General features: G+C 30.5%; 1 protein-coding gene across 8 annotated transcripts in view; it reads right to left on the bottom strand.

Moving 5' to 3' along the window:
* The window catches only part of Dmd (dystrophin), a 2621826-nt gene that overhangs the window by 1210621 nt on the left and 1395298 nt on the right, over window positions 1-15907 (bottom strand). For all 8 annotated transcript variants that reach the window (XM_029534042.1, XM_029534043.1, XM_029534037.1 and 5 more), the window contains exons 31-34: window positions 12628-12738; window positions 12152-12325; window positions 9405-9560; window positions 4133-4303 (exon numbers count right to left, since the gene is read on the bottom strand). In XM_029534042.1, coding sequence (XP_029389902.1) covers window positions 4133-4303; window positions 9405-9560; window positions 12152-12325; window positions 12628-12738 — 612 coding nt within the window. The remainder of the gene's footprint in view (window positions 1-4132; window positions 4304-9404; window positions 9561-12151; window positions 12326-12627; window positions 12739-15907) is intronic.

The following is a 15907-nucleotide window of genomic DNA, read 5'->3' as shown; positions in this document are numbered from 1 at the left end:
AAATTTTGATGGGGATTACATTGAATCTGAAGATTGCTTTCAGCAAGATGGGCATTTTTACTATATTAATCGTGTCAATCCATGAGCATGGAAGATTTTTTTCATCTTCTGAGGTCTTCTTCGATTTCTTTCTTCAGAGACTTTAAGTTCTTGTCATACAGTTCTTTCACTTGCTTGTTTAGAGTCACACCAAGGTATTTTTTATTATTTGTGACTATTGTGAAGGGTGTTATTTCCCTAATTTCTTTCTCAGCCTGTATATCCTTTGAATACAGGAAGGGTATGGATCTGAGTTAATTTTATTTCCAGCTGCTTTGCTGAAGTTGTTTGTCAGCTGAAAGATTTCTCTGGTGGAATTTTTGGGGTCACTTAAATATGCTATCCTATCATCTGCAAATAGTGATATTTTGACTTCTTCCTTTCAATTTTCCTCCCTCTGACCTTTTGTTGTTTAACCCCTGATATTTTAGATATGTTTTCTCTGTTATCTTACTCTTTTTGGCCTCTTTTGCCCTTCTTTTTGTCTTCTATTTTGCTGTACTCTCCTTTTCTCCCTCAAACTTTCTCTCCCTTACCCTCTGCCTTGCCTCTCTCCCCTCCCCTCTCTCATGACTTGTCTGCAGCTTGTGCCCTCTCTACTACTTTCTCTCTTTGCTCTGTACTCTTCCAGATGCTCCAGACTGCTCTCTTATATAATGATAAAGTCTTTCCTTCCATTTAACCATATCACAGAGCAGTCAGACATATTGTTAGTGTTCATTGATACAGTCATTATTCACTTTGCATTTTCTATTATTTAATATGCTGAATTGAGTTCAACTTTTCCTTTAATTGGTTTTGTCACATAATTCTTTTTCTATAAAACAATGCAGATGTGCACTATATAGAAGAATATCAATCCAAAAGTAACATAGGACAAGAACATTTTAGGGAATCATGTTTAACTCTTGCATTTTGAATGACACTGTGAGTTCAGGGTGCTTATTTAAATGACTCGGTGTTCTTCAATAATGACACTGAAGTAAAATAAATGAAATATGCTAATGGTTACATCAGAAAATTATTTTATGTTCAACTGATCAAATTTATTTTTAAGGAATTAAAAATTCTAGTTGAACACTGAGCAAATTCTAATTTACCTGTAATCCCAGAATTACAGGAACAGAAGGATGAGGATCATGTTTTTGATGCTAATGTATATAGAAAGCAAGTGTTGACTACAGAGGAGCAAATGGGGTATAAAAAGAAATAAAAGTAGTACATTACTACTATTAAATGGTTGTGATAGGTTTTTTTTTAAATTTTGTTTTATGTTTGGTTTTCATTTTGTTGTTGTTGTTGTTGTAAAAAAAAATAGGGAGACAAAAAGCAGAGACAAAGATGTCTGGGAGAGTAAGAATATGCCCAGAAAACTGTACCAGGTCATATGAGGAAAAGGGGAAGAGGACAGGGAAGAACTGGAAGATTAGTAGGCCAGGAGGCCGCCAAGACACCACAAAGGGAAAACTGTCACAAAGATATGTAACAAAAATGGCTGGGTTATATAGAGAACAGAGGAGCTGGAAGCAAGTGGTATCCCCTTCTGCCAAGAAAGTACATTAACTGTGAGCAACCAAAGGAGATGAGACGAAGACTCCAGAAGATTCAAACCGCCTCTAATTTAGAGAACTTACTGAAAGACATTGTGGTGAAATTTGCATGTGTGTAGCAGGAGAGAGTCATTAAGGATAATATAACTCTTTAAGAAAGAGAAGAATAATCTTTATGGAGATTCTAGAAAAAGACTATATTTGGTATAACTCTAAAATTTCTCCTAAGTTGCTCATTAGATACAATTAGCTGAATTTCATTTCACCTCTAGATCTAGTTCATTATGCAATATTATGTAAATTTTGACATTCCATGGCTTCTCCTTTGTTAGAATTTATTTTATAACCCCCCACAATAATTCACGTGATGAAGTTCCAAATGGCAGTACCTCTGAATGTGACTCTATAATATTAGGATATTTGCAGAGGTAACTGTTGTACTGACATATTGGTTATGAATCTATGTGACTGATAGCATCATAAGAAGATTAATTTGGTATCCAGGTATGTCCATAGATAACACTAATGTGAACAACAGTATGCATTATCTACTAGCCACAGGGAATTGTTTCAGAAGAAAGTAACTATCCTGACTACTGATCTTGAACTTTCAATCTCTAGAACTATGGAAAATAAGTTTTTAAACTATTGCTTTGTAAAGTCTCCTAAGGAAGTCTTGACAATTGATTGAACTAGATCATTTCATAACAAGCAATAAAGATATGCCTGTGATGATAAGAGCTTACTGAAAATCAATTCTGGATAGTATTCAAGAATATCTGAAAGGCAATTTGCACATTTTTTATGTTTTATTAAGAAAAGAACAAAATATTTGAAGTATTTATGGCTACTTATACTAGAAGCTTCTAGGCACTGACAGATTTTTATAGGTTTGCAGATTATATAGATTTTATTTACTTTTTTCTCATTTTTCAGATGAAAGGCCAGTAAGATACTGCCTGTCTCTCTGTCTTCATTTCAGTGCAAGGTCATTTTAGGAGGGTGCAACTTTGTTCATCTCAAGTCGATACTTTGTTACCAAGTCTGGTAAATAGATCAGGCAACATTAGTTCTGACAAATGAAATCAGAGCAGAAATAATGCATGAAGCTCTTACCATACATCTTTGAGAGAGATCTGATGTTCTCTACTCCATTATCTTCCATTTTGTGTATGAGCAAGTTTTACACCAAGAGGAGAAACATACCAATGATCTTGCAAAGAAATGACCTCAACCTCTGGATGTTTTCTTATACCAAAATTACTTCCTTAAACCAAAGCTAGTGAGAGTACATGAGATAAAAATCTCATATTTATCTTCTCTGAAATATTTCATCTTGGACAATTTTATGGTAGCCTAGCTTGAACATAAGCATATACTTATTGATTGATTTAATCTAAAAACATAAATACATTATATGATAGAGTAGGAAGGGAAATAAAACGAATTCAGTTTTTAGTCTATATCATATGTTTTTTCTTATCATAATAATCTCAAATAATATATGATCTTGAAATAAGAGTTGTAATGCTACATAACTGTTCTAAGTGGCTTGAAAGGGAATGTAATCAACCACTACTTATTTTTTAAAAAATTACCACTACACATCCTCTAGATTTATACAAGGAAGAACGTTTTTGAGAATGGCATCCTGTCATCATAAGTTTTTATATAATGCATTCTATGTTTTGAAATTTTGGTTTATAATGTTTAGCATCACTGAAATAAAAATCAGTGCAAATATCTTAGGATAGCTAATTAACACATTCAAATACTCGAGATCTATTAAAATGGGAGTATGCTTTAAAAACGGCCCAATGCCTTGGCAAAGTCTAAGATGAAAATATGCTATTGATACCAACTACATAAGTTATTTCTTTTTTTATTAGGACAAATTCAAATAATCTGTTAATGAATTGCCTAGGAAAAATTAAACTATGAGTGTTTCACATTAAATTTTAGGCAGCAATAAACATCTCTCTGGCTGTCAGAGAAATGAGAAGCGTTTTCTAGGAAGAATGAGGGCAGATGCCCTTTGGTGACAGAATGATAGAACCACCACAGGCCCTTTAGATTATTCATGATTATAACCAGGTCGATATCCTGAAGTATTCACAGTCACTGTAACTTTCTGCATCTCTTGTTGTATGTTCCATATAAGCATTCTTTTTGAGGTACATAGAAATTTATCTCTGTGAATGACATATTTGAATCTTTAAATTGATATGATCCATTTGGAATATCTATAGTGGTCAATAGATATTTTTATACTAATTTTATGTAATAAGTTATGTAATTTAAAGGATTCATTCATAAACCATTTAGTCAATGTATGCTTTGCATAGAGTTTTCATAAAGTTTACTATTTTAATTATCTGGCTTGAAATATATAGTTAACCCTTTATTAATTCTTGAGAAAAGGAAAAACACAGCAAGATAATATTAACAATTATAATACTTTTAGGCATTACTATTTTTTATAAAATCATTTACTATGAGTTTTCATACATCTTAAAAATAACTTTCAGTAATATGGGATATACCTTTCCCCAGGCAACTTCAGAATCCAAATTACTTGGCATTCCTTCAACTGCTGATCTCTTCGTCAATTCTGTATCTGTTGCTGCCAGCCATTCTGTTAAGACATTCATTTCCTTTCTCATCTTACGGGACAACTTCAAGCATTTCTCCAACTGCTGCTTTCTCTCTGTTACCTAAATATAATAATAATGTATCAAATTTGGATTACTTTGTAAGTTAACTTTATATAGTCACTTCATTGGTATTTTTGTATTCTAATCACTGTAAAATAACCATATTCTTACATACTGCTTTCCATCTTATATAGTCAGGAAATTAATAGTAAGTTCAAAAGTCTTCAGCAGCAAAAACACTTAACCAAAATATAGTGCCTTGTACCTGCTGCTATGATAACAGTAACAATATAAATTATGGGAATTTATTTCTTGATAAAATAAAAACAATATTTATGGCCAAAGTCTGAAACAAACCAGATAACAGAAGTTAAACAGAAGATATAACCTATTTTTCATAGACGACCTATAGTTATTTGACAAAGACATGGACAAACAGGCTTACTGTCTTCAAAATACAAATGAGTCCTTCTCTTGCTAGGCAGGTGGTATAAGAAAAGGAAAAAGAATGTTTTTTAGGGAGGCAAACATATTTATCTAATGTATAGAATTGTCAATTTCATCTTTACTACATGTTAAAATTACTTTTTCATAGAACACCTCTTTTCCATAAACAAAATTTCTAACAAAAAAGGGCAAATTGGTTTTAAACACCAAAATTTCACTCTCATAAATTTACTCATATGGGTAAAAGCAAGGATCTAAATGAAAAGCAAATAAAAAGAAAAGAAAAGAAAAGAAAAGACTTCATTAGAAAATTAACAAATATATATGTCAAGCAGTATGAAATATAGTAAAGGGAAAACTCAGCAGAAATCTCAGTCAGTATCATAATAATTTGAACTGCTTCCTATATATACAGTGTTTGTGTTCAGTATGAGCTATTCAGAAATGGCTGAAGAAAAATGGTATATGTAACTATATGACAAAAATTATATTCATACTACTATTTTGCTAGCAAAACAAGTTTATTTATTTATTTATTTATTTATTTGTTTGTTTAGTTAGTTAGATTTTTGTTGTTGTTTTATTTTGTTTTGATTTTGAGACAGTGTTTCTTTATGCTTTCCTAATTATAACATTGTAGAACAGGATGGCCTGGAACTCAGAGACCTATCTACCTCTGCCTGCCAATTGCTACGATTAAAGGCATGGGTTACCATAGGCAACCCAAGATTTGGTTTTATTAATACAATATCTGAAAAATAGGCTTACAATTAGTTTGAACTATTATGAAATTATATAAGAAAATATACAAAGAGTATGAATGCATATTTATGCTTCAGTCTTTAAATATATATGTATGAATGCATGTATTTATATATGAATGTATATATACACTGTGTGTGTGTGTGTGTGTGTGTGTGTTGTGTGACTATTGGCATGCAAGCTAAAATTAAGTCTAAAGTGCTTAACATGTTTCAATAAAAATGCTGATATAAATTTCAAATATTCAACAAAATTTATGGGATTTGTGTTACACACACATACACACACATAAATATGTATATAATGTTTACATCTTGGATACAAATTGAAATTTTTAAAGTTTTATATACCCATGTATATACATGTTCATGTATATTATTGGTGTATAAGCATGAGAGTTTCTATGTGTGCTTATACACACGTGTGTGTGTGTGTGATGTGTGTGTGTGTGTGTGTGTGTGTGTGTAGTGCAGAATACCACTTCAAGTGTAGTCTTGAGAAATAGTGTCTACCTCCTCTTGGTGGACATGTCTGTGGATAACAAATTTACCTAGCAATATTGCGATTTAGCCCAGGATTATTCTTCTCTCTGTATCCCAACCATGGGATTATATAAGTATAGTTCAGAAAATCTACTATTCTTATATGCATTATGTGAATTCATGTAACTCAAATCCTCATGCTTGTGAGACACGTGCTTCTGTGACTGAGCTATTCCAACTCCTAATAGATTGATGATTTTAGTTTTATCTATACATTATTTCCTGCGTGGGGTTGGTGGTGCTAGTCTTTCTCTCTGTCTCTGTCTGTCTGTCTGTCGCACTTTCTGTGTGTGTGTGTGTGTGTGTGTGTGTGTTTGTACACTTACATGAATGAACTTTCTCATGCCATAGAGCATGTGTGCAATACAAATGATAACTTGGTGGAGTTGGTTCTTTCCTGCAATGTTGGGTCTCAGGGATTGATCTCAATATTTTTTATTAGATATTTGCTTTATTTACATTTCAAATGTTGTCTCCTTCCCTGGATTCCCCTCTGAAAATCCCCTATCTCCTCCCCCTCCCCATGCTCACCAACCCACCCACACCTGCTTCCTGGCCTTGGCATTCCCCTACACTGGGGCATCTATTGAGCCTTCATAGGACCAAGGGCCTCTCCTCACATTGATGACTAGGCCATCCTTTGCTACATATGCAGCTAGAGTCATGAGTCCCACCATGTGTACTCTTTGAGATTTTATAAGGCTTAGATACAAGTTTCTTTACCACCCTAGTCATCTGACTGGCCAAGATTGAATATTTTAACACATTTTTATTTTTATTTTTTATCCAAGGGAATTATAAATATCTACCCATTTTACTGAAAGAACTTTTTTGTATGCAATTGGTTAAAGAATTTGTAATGTGCTTCCATGTATAGTCATTTTATTTCTGTGCTCTATTAATAGAAAAGAAATCCAGATTCAATACTTCAAAGGAATACTATTTTCCTATGCTTATGTGTTATTGATTTGTATTTATTTATTTTGTTTTTGTTTATATGCAACTAAGTAAGTTTTAAAATACGGGAAATACTGCCATCTTAAGGAAAATTTTTACCTTGTTATTGTCTGTGAGAAAGAAAAATAAATGTATAAAAAGAATGTCATTGAGACTAAAATGCCTCAGTATTATTGTTTTAATGTACACTAACAACTGTATTTTGAAGATGATATTGCTATTTGTGTTTATTTTCAAAAACAGTCAAAGCATAGTGAAGACATAAAAGAATACAGGTATTATATTAATGGAGTCAAGTGAATATTTCTCATACAAATTGATGAAACTTAGATATAAGAAAATTCACTTTGTATTCTTTGAGCAAAGCAACTCATTTGTGTTTTTAAAACTAAAAATCTAAGTTCTAAGAAATGTGCTGAATACCAAATTATAATTCTCAAATCCCTTATGCAAACATCTTAAACTCAACGTAATCGTATTTGAATACATGCACAGGTGCTTTAAAGTCATTAATTGAGGTCACAAGTATGAGTTGCTAACCTTATGGGTCAGTGGCTTTGGAAAAAGAAAGAGTGAGTGATTTGTATCTCCTTACAGTGATGACTGTAATCTACAATTTACGAAGAAAGCCCTCATTATGAACCAGGTAGGTCAGCACTTTCAGGTTAGAATAGTAGACCCCAGAAGTTTGAAAAATACATTATTCTTATTGAAAATTCCACAGTGTATTCATCTTGTGATGGCAGTATTAACTGTTTACCACAAATGACAATGAACTAAGTTAAGTACAAGCATGTAAATTTTTAAAATAATTAAATTAGAATGTTTTTCTATTCATATATTAAAAGAATGATTTCCTTAAATACATTTTTTGTCTTTAATTTTCGTAAAATGACATCCTCAATCACTAATGTTTCTAAATTAATATTTACTTCAAATACAATTTGTTTCCTCAATCTGCTATGCATTCTGACATGCTATTAAAGAGTCATGTAATTTCATTGTTTTATATTAATGATATTGTAGTGTTAAATTGTTATATATAAACAATCAAATTTGTACTTTTGAGAATAAGTAGGACTTTGAATCATTATTACATTCACTAAATTCTTAATAATAACAAATTGTTAGTTATAATAGTCTTCTAATTTTCTTTTTGTTGTTTTAAATTCTAAATAATTTTTTTCAATAGTGTTCTATACCAAAACTTCCCATGTTAAAGATAATGGTACTGTGCACTGAAAGAGCAAGATGAGAATTTTGCCTTTCCTAGATCTGCTTTTTTCTTTATTACTGAAGGAAATATCAGCCATACAAGTTGCAATATGATTATAATACCACCACTTGGGTAGAGGAGGCAGAAGGTTCAGGAGGTTAAAGTCAACCTCGGCTACTTTGTGAATTCAAGACAAACCTGTGCTACATGAGACCATGTCTAAAAAGAAATAAAAAGTACTCCCTCATCACAAAATTTCAGTGTATGGATGTGAATAAATATTAAGTTCAAATGAATAAAACATACAGATATTTGAATTGCATTTTTATCATATAAAGTATATGTAGCAGAAGATGGCCTAATCGGCCATCATTGGGAAGAGAGGCCCCTTGGTCTTGTAAACTTTATATGACCCAGCACAAGGGAGGCCAGGGCCAAGTAGTGGGAGTGGGTGGGTATGGGAGCAGGGACGGGGGGTATAGGGAACTTTCGGGATAGCATTTGAAATGTAAATAAAGAAAATAATAATAATAAAAAATAAAGTATAAAAAATAAAAACTAATATACTTTGATATAGGTATTACAAAAGATATATTTAACATGATCCCTCAACATGCATTTTATTAATAAAAAGACATAGACATTAATTGTCCTTTTGATGTGGTTAACATCAAACACAGAAAATAAAAATTATATTAAATTAAAATTATTTAATTTAATTTAAAAGACATACACACACACATACACACACACACACACACACACACACACACACACATATATATGTGTATATATATATATGGGATAATATTTGTAAGATAATTTGAATAAATATACAATTGTCTTGCCTTGATTTCAAACTGTGCTAACTCCATTCTACGAAGTTCATTCTAAGTACAACATGTCACTCCTATAATAACTCAGTGTAAAATATATACTTGTTTTCCAGTCATAGTAAATAGATTTCTTATACTGAACAGAAAGGGTTTGGGAACACGAAAAACCTTTAATAACTATCTGATTCACAAATAAATACTTCCTTAAGCTTTATATTCCTTTTTACTTTATCTGGATAAGCAGAGACTAAAGGTATCTTAGTATCAGTTTCATTTTGAAATACACCCATTACACTGAGAATCACAATAAGGTTTTCTGGTATTATATTTTATCTTGAATGCTGTTTAGCAATATACTGTAAATATTATAAAACGTGATTTTGCTTTAAGTAGGTACTCACCTTTGCACCCAACTCATTGTAATGCAATTTCAAAGCTGTTACTCGTTCATCAAGCTCTTTGGGATTTTCTGTCTGCTTTTTCTGTACAATTTGACGTCCGGTTTTAATCACCATTTCTACTTCAGACTTAACTTCACTCAGGCTTTTATATAAATTCTGTGTTTAAGCATAAAACAAACACAAATATTCTACAACATATGCAGCATTATATTATTAATACAAAGACATAGTTATTAATTACCCTTTTGTGTTTATAAGTTAAATGGACTGCATTTTGTGGTTGTTGTCATATCATTTTATATTTTCTGTTGAGTTAACTTAGATATATTCATAATTATAAACATATGTGTATAATTTGCAGCTATTCATAAAAATTAAATATACCATATATATTTAGTTCATCAATATTAATTTACAATTATCATTGCTGAATGTTATAGGATTTGTATTTTAAGTTCCACATTTGTTTAATTCTAGCTGCAAGTTTACAAGAATTAATGTACTAATTTTTCTGGTATATTGAATGCCTAAATTGTACCAGATAGTATTTGCATTCCTGACATATGAAGTAAAAAGATACAGTGTTTTTTTCATGGCACTTATATTTAGTTAGGATAAAACATATAAATATCTAAATCACTGCTTCCCTGTAAATAATATCACAGGGAAAGGAATTAATCTTAAATATTTTCATTGAAATATAAAAATATATTTTATTGATACTGATGAGAATATAAAATAGTAGCATTGTATTATTTCTCACATATGAACCAGAACTTATGGTATACAAATATACCTTTACATCAAAAGTTTAATATAACAAAGCTTTATGAGTACTGTAACTCTGAAAAGCAGGTGAAATTCTCAATATACTGCCAAAGTAAATTTGCTGCTACAATATATTTTGCACTTATTTTATGGGAAATATGCAAAATATTATGTGCATATACATGAAAAATTTTCATTGTATATATGTGTACATATATAATGATGGATGTAGTTCTGCATCAAATTGTTCCATATTTATTTTAAGTAATAATTCTTACTAAGAAAATTCTCACTAGTAGATGGGTTGTCCTTGGAATTAAAACAATTACATCATGTTTTCACTTCTTACCTTAAAATCAATATATAAATGCATATATTAAATTTATCTGTTTCATTATGGTAATATACTTTGTTATGAATCTGACTTTCATGACTGATATTGCTATTACTTTACCAATAATTGTAAATTCATTTTGACACTTTTCAATTTTTTAGTTTAATTTATATTGTCAAATATATAGAAAAATCTGCAGTTTGGAAACACTGAAATCATTCAGTTTTATGGTAGCAAATAATTATGTCAATTTAAAATTACTGATACTTCCAAATGTTTCCCTAATTGAACATGAACAGCTTTTTAAAATTATTTTTCATTGAGAAGAGATTTTACTAACAATATATCTAATGATGAACTCACTTTTTTTTTAACCAGCATGTTAAGACATTTTGCTTCAGGAAAAAAAAGTTGCAGCAAGAAGTGATGGCACTAGTGTTTAATCCCAGTACCTGGGTGGAATTTTAGCCACAAGATTCATAAATGTAAGGCCTGCTAGTTTATATAGTGACACCTCTTAAAACATTATCATCATCATCATCATTGTCATCATCAACAAGCAACAAACAAAACAAAAAAAGTTCTCGAAGACAAGGATTCAGTTATAATATATATCATCATAAATTACATTTAAAAGTAGATAATATAAAATTTGTGAAAGAAAGATGTCTTTACAGAAAACATATTACCATTGTTTCCAATATTTTTTTTTACCAGAACTAGATACAAACCAAGCTAATGTTTTGTGCTGTTTCCTTTGTACAGACATAGACATGGTTGTTTTGAGATCATTAACTGGAAGATGATTATTATGAAGCATTATCCTATTTAAAGAGAATGAATGTTTTTCCCATTGCAAATGTAAGTAATGGTACATTTTAATTTTCATTTTTTTCTTGAAAATGTTAAGATACGACACCATGTATGCCTATTCTTATTTGTCTATTATCAGCAAATCCCTGCATAACATTATAAACATTCTATTTTGGATGGTGAAATTACTTAATGCAATTATTCCATTAAACATATCCAAATTATGGGTGAAAGTACTTGCTAAATAGGAAGAATTTACCCATTTATACAGATACAAGTGGTACATTTGAAAAGACATCTTATAGGACAAATGATATAGATTTATGTTTTGTAGTCTGGTGACATTTCAGTGTACATTCAATACATTAGGATTTGTTGTATTTAGAGTGTAACCTGTGGTGTCTTTCACAGCTGTTTGTCTTTATTTTCCCTCAGGTAATATGTAACCTTGAGAATAAAGATGACTACTGTACACCATTTAAACTCACTGAGAAACATAAATTCTGGAATGGTTAATAATATTACAACTACTGCTGCAGTTGCTGTTTCTAGATTAGACTATTTCCTTTCTTGATTTCCTTTTCATAATATGTACCAACAAAGAATAATGTAAATAGGACTCATTTTTATAATTTCTGTAGCCGTTAACAAAATTATTGACTCAAAAATCACACTCCTAAAATGCCACCAAATTACTATTATTTCTATAAGAACTATATCTTAATATATTGTCTTAAAACTATGTGTTATAATTATTAAAATACATTCTGTTACCAAAGATTATTGAATTCTTCTAATATAGTAAACTGAAAAGGCCACTAGAAATACATACCACACAATGATTTAGTTGTGACTGAACTACTTCCTGTTCAACACTCTTGGTTTCCAGTGCAGGCAAGTGCATCTTTACTTCATCTAAAATCATCTTACTTTCCTCTAGACGTTGTTCAAAATTGGCTGGTTTTTGGAATAATCGAAATTTCATGGAGACATCTTGTAATTTTTTCTGTAACAGTAAAATAAAGAAATATTAATTAATCTATTTTTAATAATGCAACCAATCATTTTTCATTTTCTGAAAAAAATTAAAAGAATATAAATGGAATTTTGTATGCCATTTTCTAACAAATAGAATATGTCATTGAGAGAATTTAGTGTTCTGAATAAATGTGATACTAAACAGTCATTAAAGTATACAGAAATTATTTTTTAAATATTATACTGATAGATGCCATAGTATAATTTTAAATTTGATGATAACCTAGTTGTCTAATAATCAATCACCCTGGGATATAAAATAAAACATACCTGTGCAGCATCAATTTGTGAAAGAACTCTTTGGTTAGCATCCTTCCCCTGGTTACGTTTCTTCATTTCTTCTAAACTGATCTCATGACTTGTCAAATCTGATTGGATTTTCTGTTGGAAAGAATATACTATTAGCCAACATACTCTCAATATTATTGCAAAGGAAATACCCATTCCAACAACATGCAATTTTGAAATATTCATGAACTATCACTAACAACCCAGACTCAATATAGGCAGGAATTCCTCAAGTCTTCCTTATATAATCAAAAAAGTAATTACTTCTCTCTTCAAAGTTGAGATTATTATAAAAATCCTGTGGATATGATTTTCAATATAGAATTTATATTTATATGTCATATTTATGATTGACTGCATTTTATTTTGAAAGTATATTCAAATATGGCCAAATATATAAATGCCAAAATATACAAGTAATGTAGCCATGACAGAGGTGAAAAAATATGATAATGTTAGTGGAATTCTTTGGAATATTCCAGCTTAAGTTCATGAAAATTAGAATAAATAAGTTGCGTTAACTACTTTTCTCATTGCTGTAACCAAATATCTGGGAGAAACAATCTGAAGTAATGGTGCCTTATTTTACCTCACAGGTTTAAAAGAAATATTTCACTATTTTGAAGAAGTCGTGGCAGTTAAAATACCTTCATCTATCACCTGGAAGATTGGGGTATCATTTGCTTGTTCTCATAGTACAGACCAAGAGATTTTTACAGATTTTACACTAGCACAAAGGACTCCCAAACCTCAAGAAGGTTACACTTAGTATCCTATTTCTGCCAGCTAGGCAACAAATAGTTTCAGAAACAACCAAAAAGAGTGTCACATGCTACTACAGGAAAAGAACTCAAACACAAAACATGTACAAGATTTTTCAGATACAAAGAAAAGAAGAATCTAAGTGGCATGGCTTTCTATGACACTGATTTGGTTCACATAGCTATTAATTTTAAAATAATACAGAAACAGATTATTTCTCTTCAACAATTTCTAACAAATTGTTATGATCAGTTCTTTTTCAAATTTGGGGTAGTCATTTGAGCAAAAGTAAAAGGAAACAAGAATTGATCTTCCTGCTCTAGTGAAAGTATATAATTATCTTGCTACTTTCTAATTCTAAATTGGGATGTGTGTGTTTTCATTCATAGGATATTCTTTCTTAAAATCATCTCATGTTCTAAGAACTTTGAATGAAAGGTGTACTTCAATAAATAATTCCAAACAAACTCTTTGCTGACAACTTCACGTGAGTGAGCCTAGGTGAACATATAGGTCACCAAATTATCAGCCCCAAACCTAAAATAAACTTATTAGAGATGCCAAAAATCCCCAACCAAATGAACATCGTTAGTCCATAAAACCACTAGAGATTGCAAAACATGATTGTTGCCAATATCATAATTTTAGTTTCCTTTAAAAAATAAAAGTATTTTGAGTTTATCACCCATGACACATCCCTGTATACTTATAACAAATTGTTTTTCATTTTTATTTGAATTTAGTGGATTACATTTAATTGAATATATTTTCATAGAAAAGGATAAGACTAGAAAACTAAAAGCAATACTAGTTTTGGAAAACAACAAAATATGGCATGAATTTAACTATAATATAAGTAGCAATCAAGAAATTTCATACTGTCCTAAATGAACAGAACGATGGGGAAGCTTGATTGCCAAAATATTTTGCGCTACGAGCTGCCTAGTAGATTAGTGAAACACACATCTGGCCATGTCTATTAGGGTATTTTCTGGAGATTAACTAAGATTAAGTAAGGGTGAAAAACCTGTACCAACTATATACGGCATCAATTCATTTAGCTTCAAGTATGAATACAAGAGTGAAAATGAGGAAGCCTGATGTTATAGATATTTTTCACTCTATTCTGGTCCTCAATAAAGGGGGAAGACAGACAGACAATAGATGAAAACTTATGCAACTGAGAGCATAATTAAGTCGTCTTTTAAGATGCTTTGCTCAAGCTTTGCTTTATTGCTATTTTGTTTTGTTTTTTTTTTTTTGTTTTTATTTTTTGTTTTGTTTTGGTTTGGTTTGGTTTTTAGGTTTGAAGAAAATTAAGTGATCAACCAAAAATGGCTTTCATTATTCTGAAGATGAAGTTTTATTTTTTAATTAGAGCCCAATAGAAAAGACATTAAATCATTGCTTAAAGCATCAGAATGTAAAACTAATACATGGCTTTAGAAGTACTCATGTGTCAATAGTGAACTAGTTGAGCCTAAATTCATGAAAGCAATCATAATCGCCATTGCTACAAAAATTAGATAGCTATTAATTCTATTAATTAATTTTACAAGGAATGTAAAAATCCTCTGCAATGGCAAATCCAAAAGCATGGGTAAAAGAAATTGAAGAAGACAAACAAAAAATATGGAATGATATCTCATAACCAACTGGTTAACAAAAGGGGCATAGAAATATAGTTGGAAGAAAGACAGTCAGGATACCTTGTAAAACATGAAATTTGAGATTATTTTTCCATAAACTCACAAAAAAGGAGCTCGAATAATCATTAAGTTTTGATTAAACCTAATGTTAAGACCAGAAAAATCTGAAATTCCTAGAAGAAAACTATGCAAATACTTCAAGACATTTCTAAAAATTTTTAGTTTATTTTCAACTATAATGAATTGTACTGTATAATGTGAAAACTTTCTGTGAAAAATACATGAAAGTAATGACATACAATGATCTTGAACTAAAATAAAGCAATTAAAAGGCAGAACATATTGAATGTGTTTTGTAGGTGATGTTTACTGTAAGAAAAGTTCATATTGGTTTCATATAAACAAACATTTACCGTCTAAGTTATTTAAAGCTAAATGGGAACAGTAAAACATTCTCTGGTTATTAGGACAGAAAGTAATGCACAGTCATGCACATTTCATGTACACATCACAATACAAATTACATTGTACTGTGATTTGTGTAGTATCTATGCTAAAGTAGTATTCTTTCCACTATAACAAATTGTACTGTGTAATGTAAAAATTTTCTGTGAAAATACATGAAAGTAATGACAAAAAAAAGAATATGACATGAGCAAAAAAGCACAGAAAACAAAAGCAAAACAGGAAAATGATAGTACAAAAGCCAAAAAAATGCTGAACAGAAAAGGAAACAATCAACAGCCTGAAGAGACAGCTCAGAGAATGTGAGGAGATATCTGCCAACAATTCTTCTGAATATATATATATATATATATATATATATATATATATATATATATATATTATTA

This window comes from Mus pahari, chromosome X, assembly GCF_900095145.1.
Source record: "Mus pahari chromosome X, PAHARI_EIJ_v1.1, whole genome shotgun sequence".
NCBI lineage: Eukaryota > Metazoa > Chordata > Mammalia > Rodentia > Muridae > Mus > Mus pahari.
Note: the sequence above shows the minus strand (reverse complement) of the source record. Positions and strands in the feature narration are given on the sequence as shown.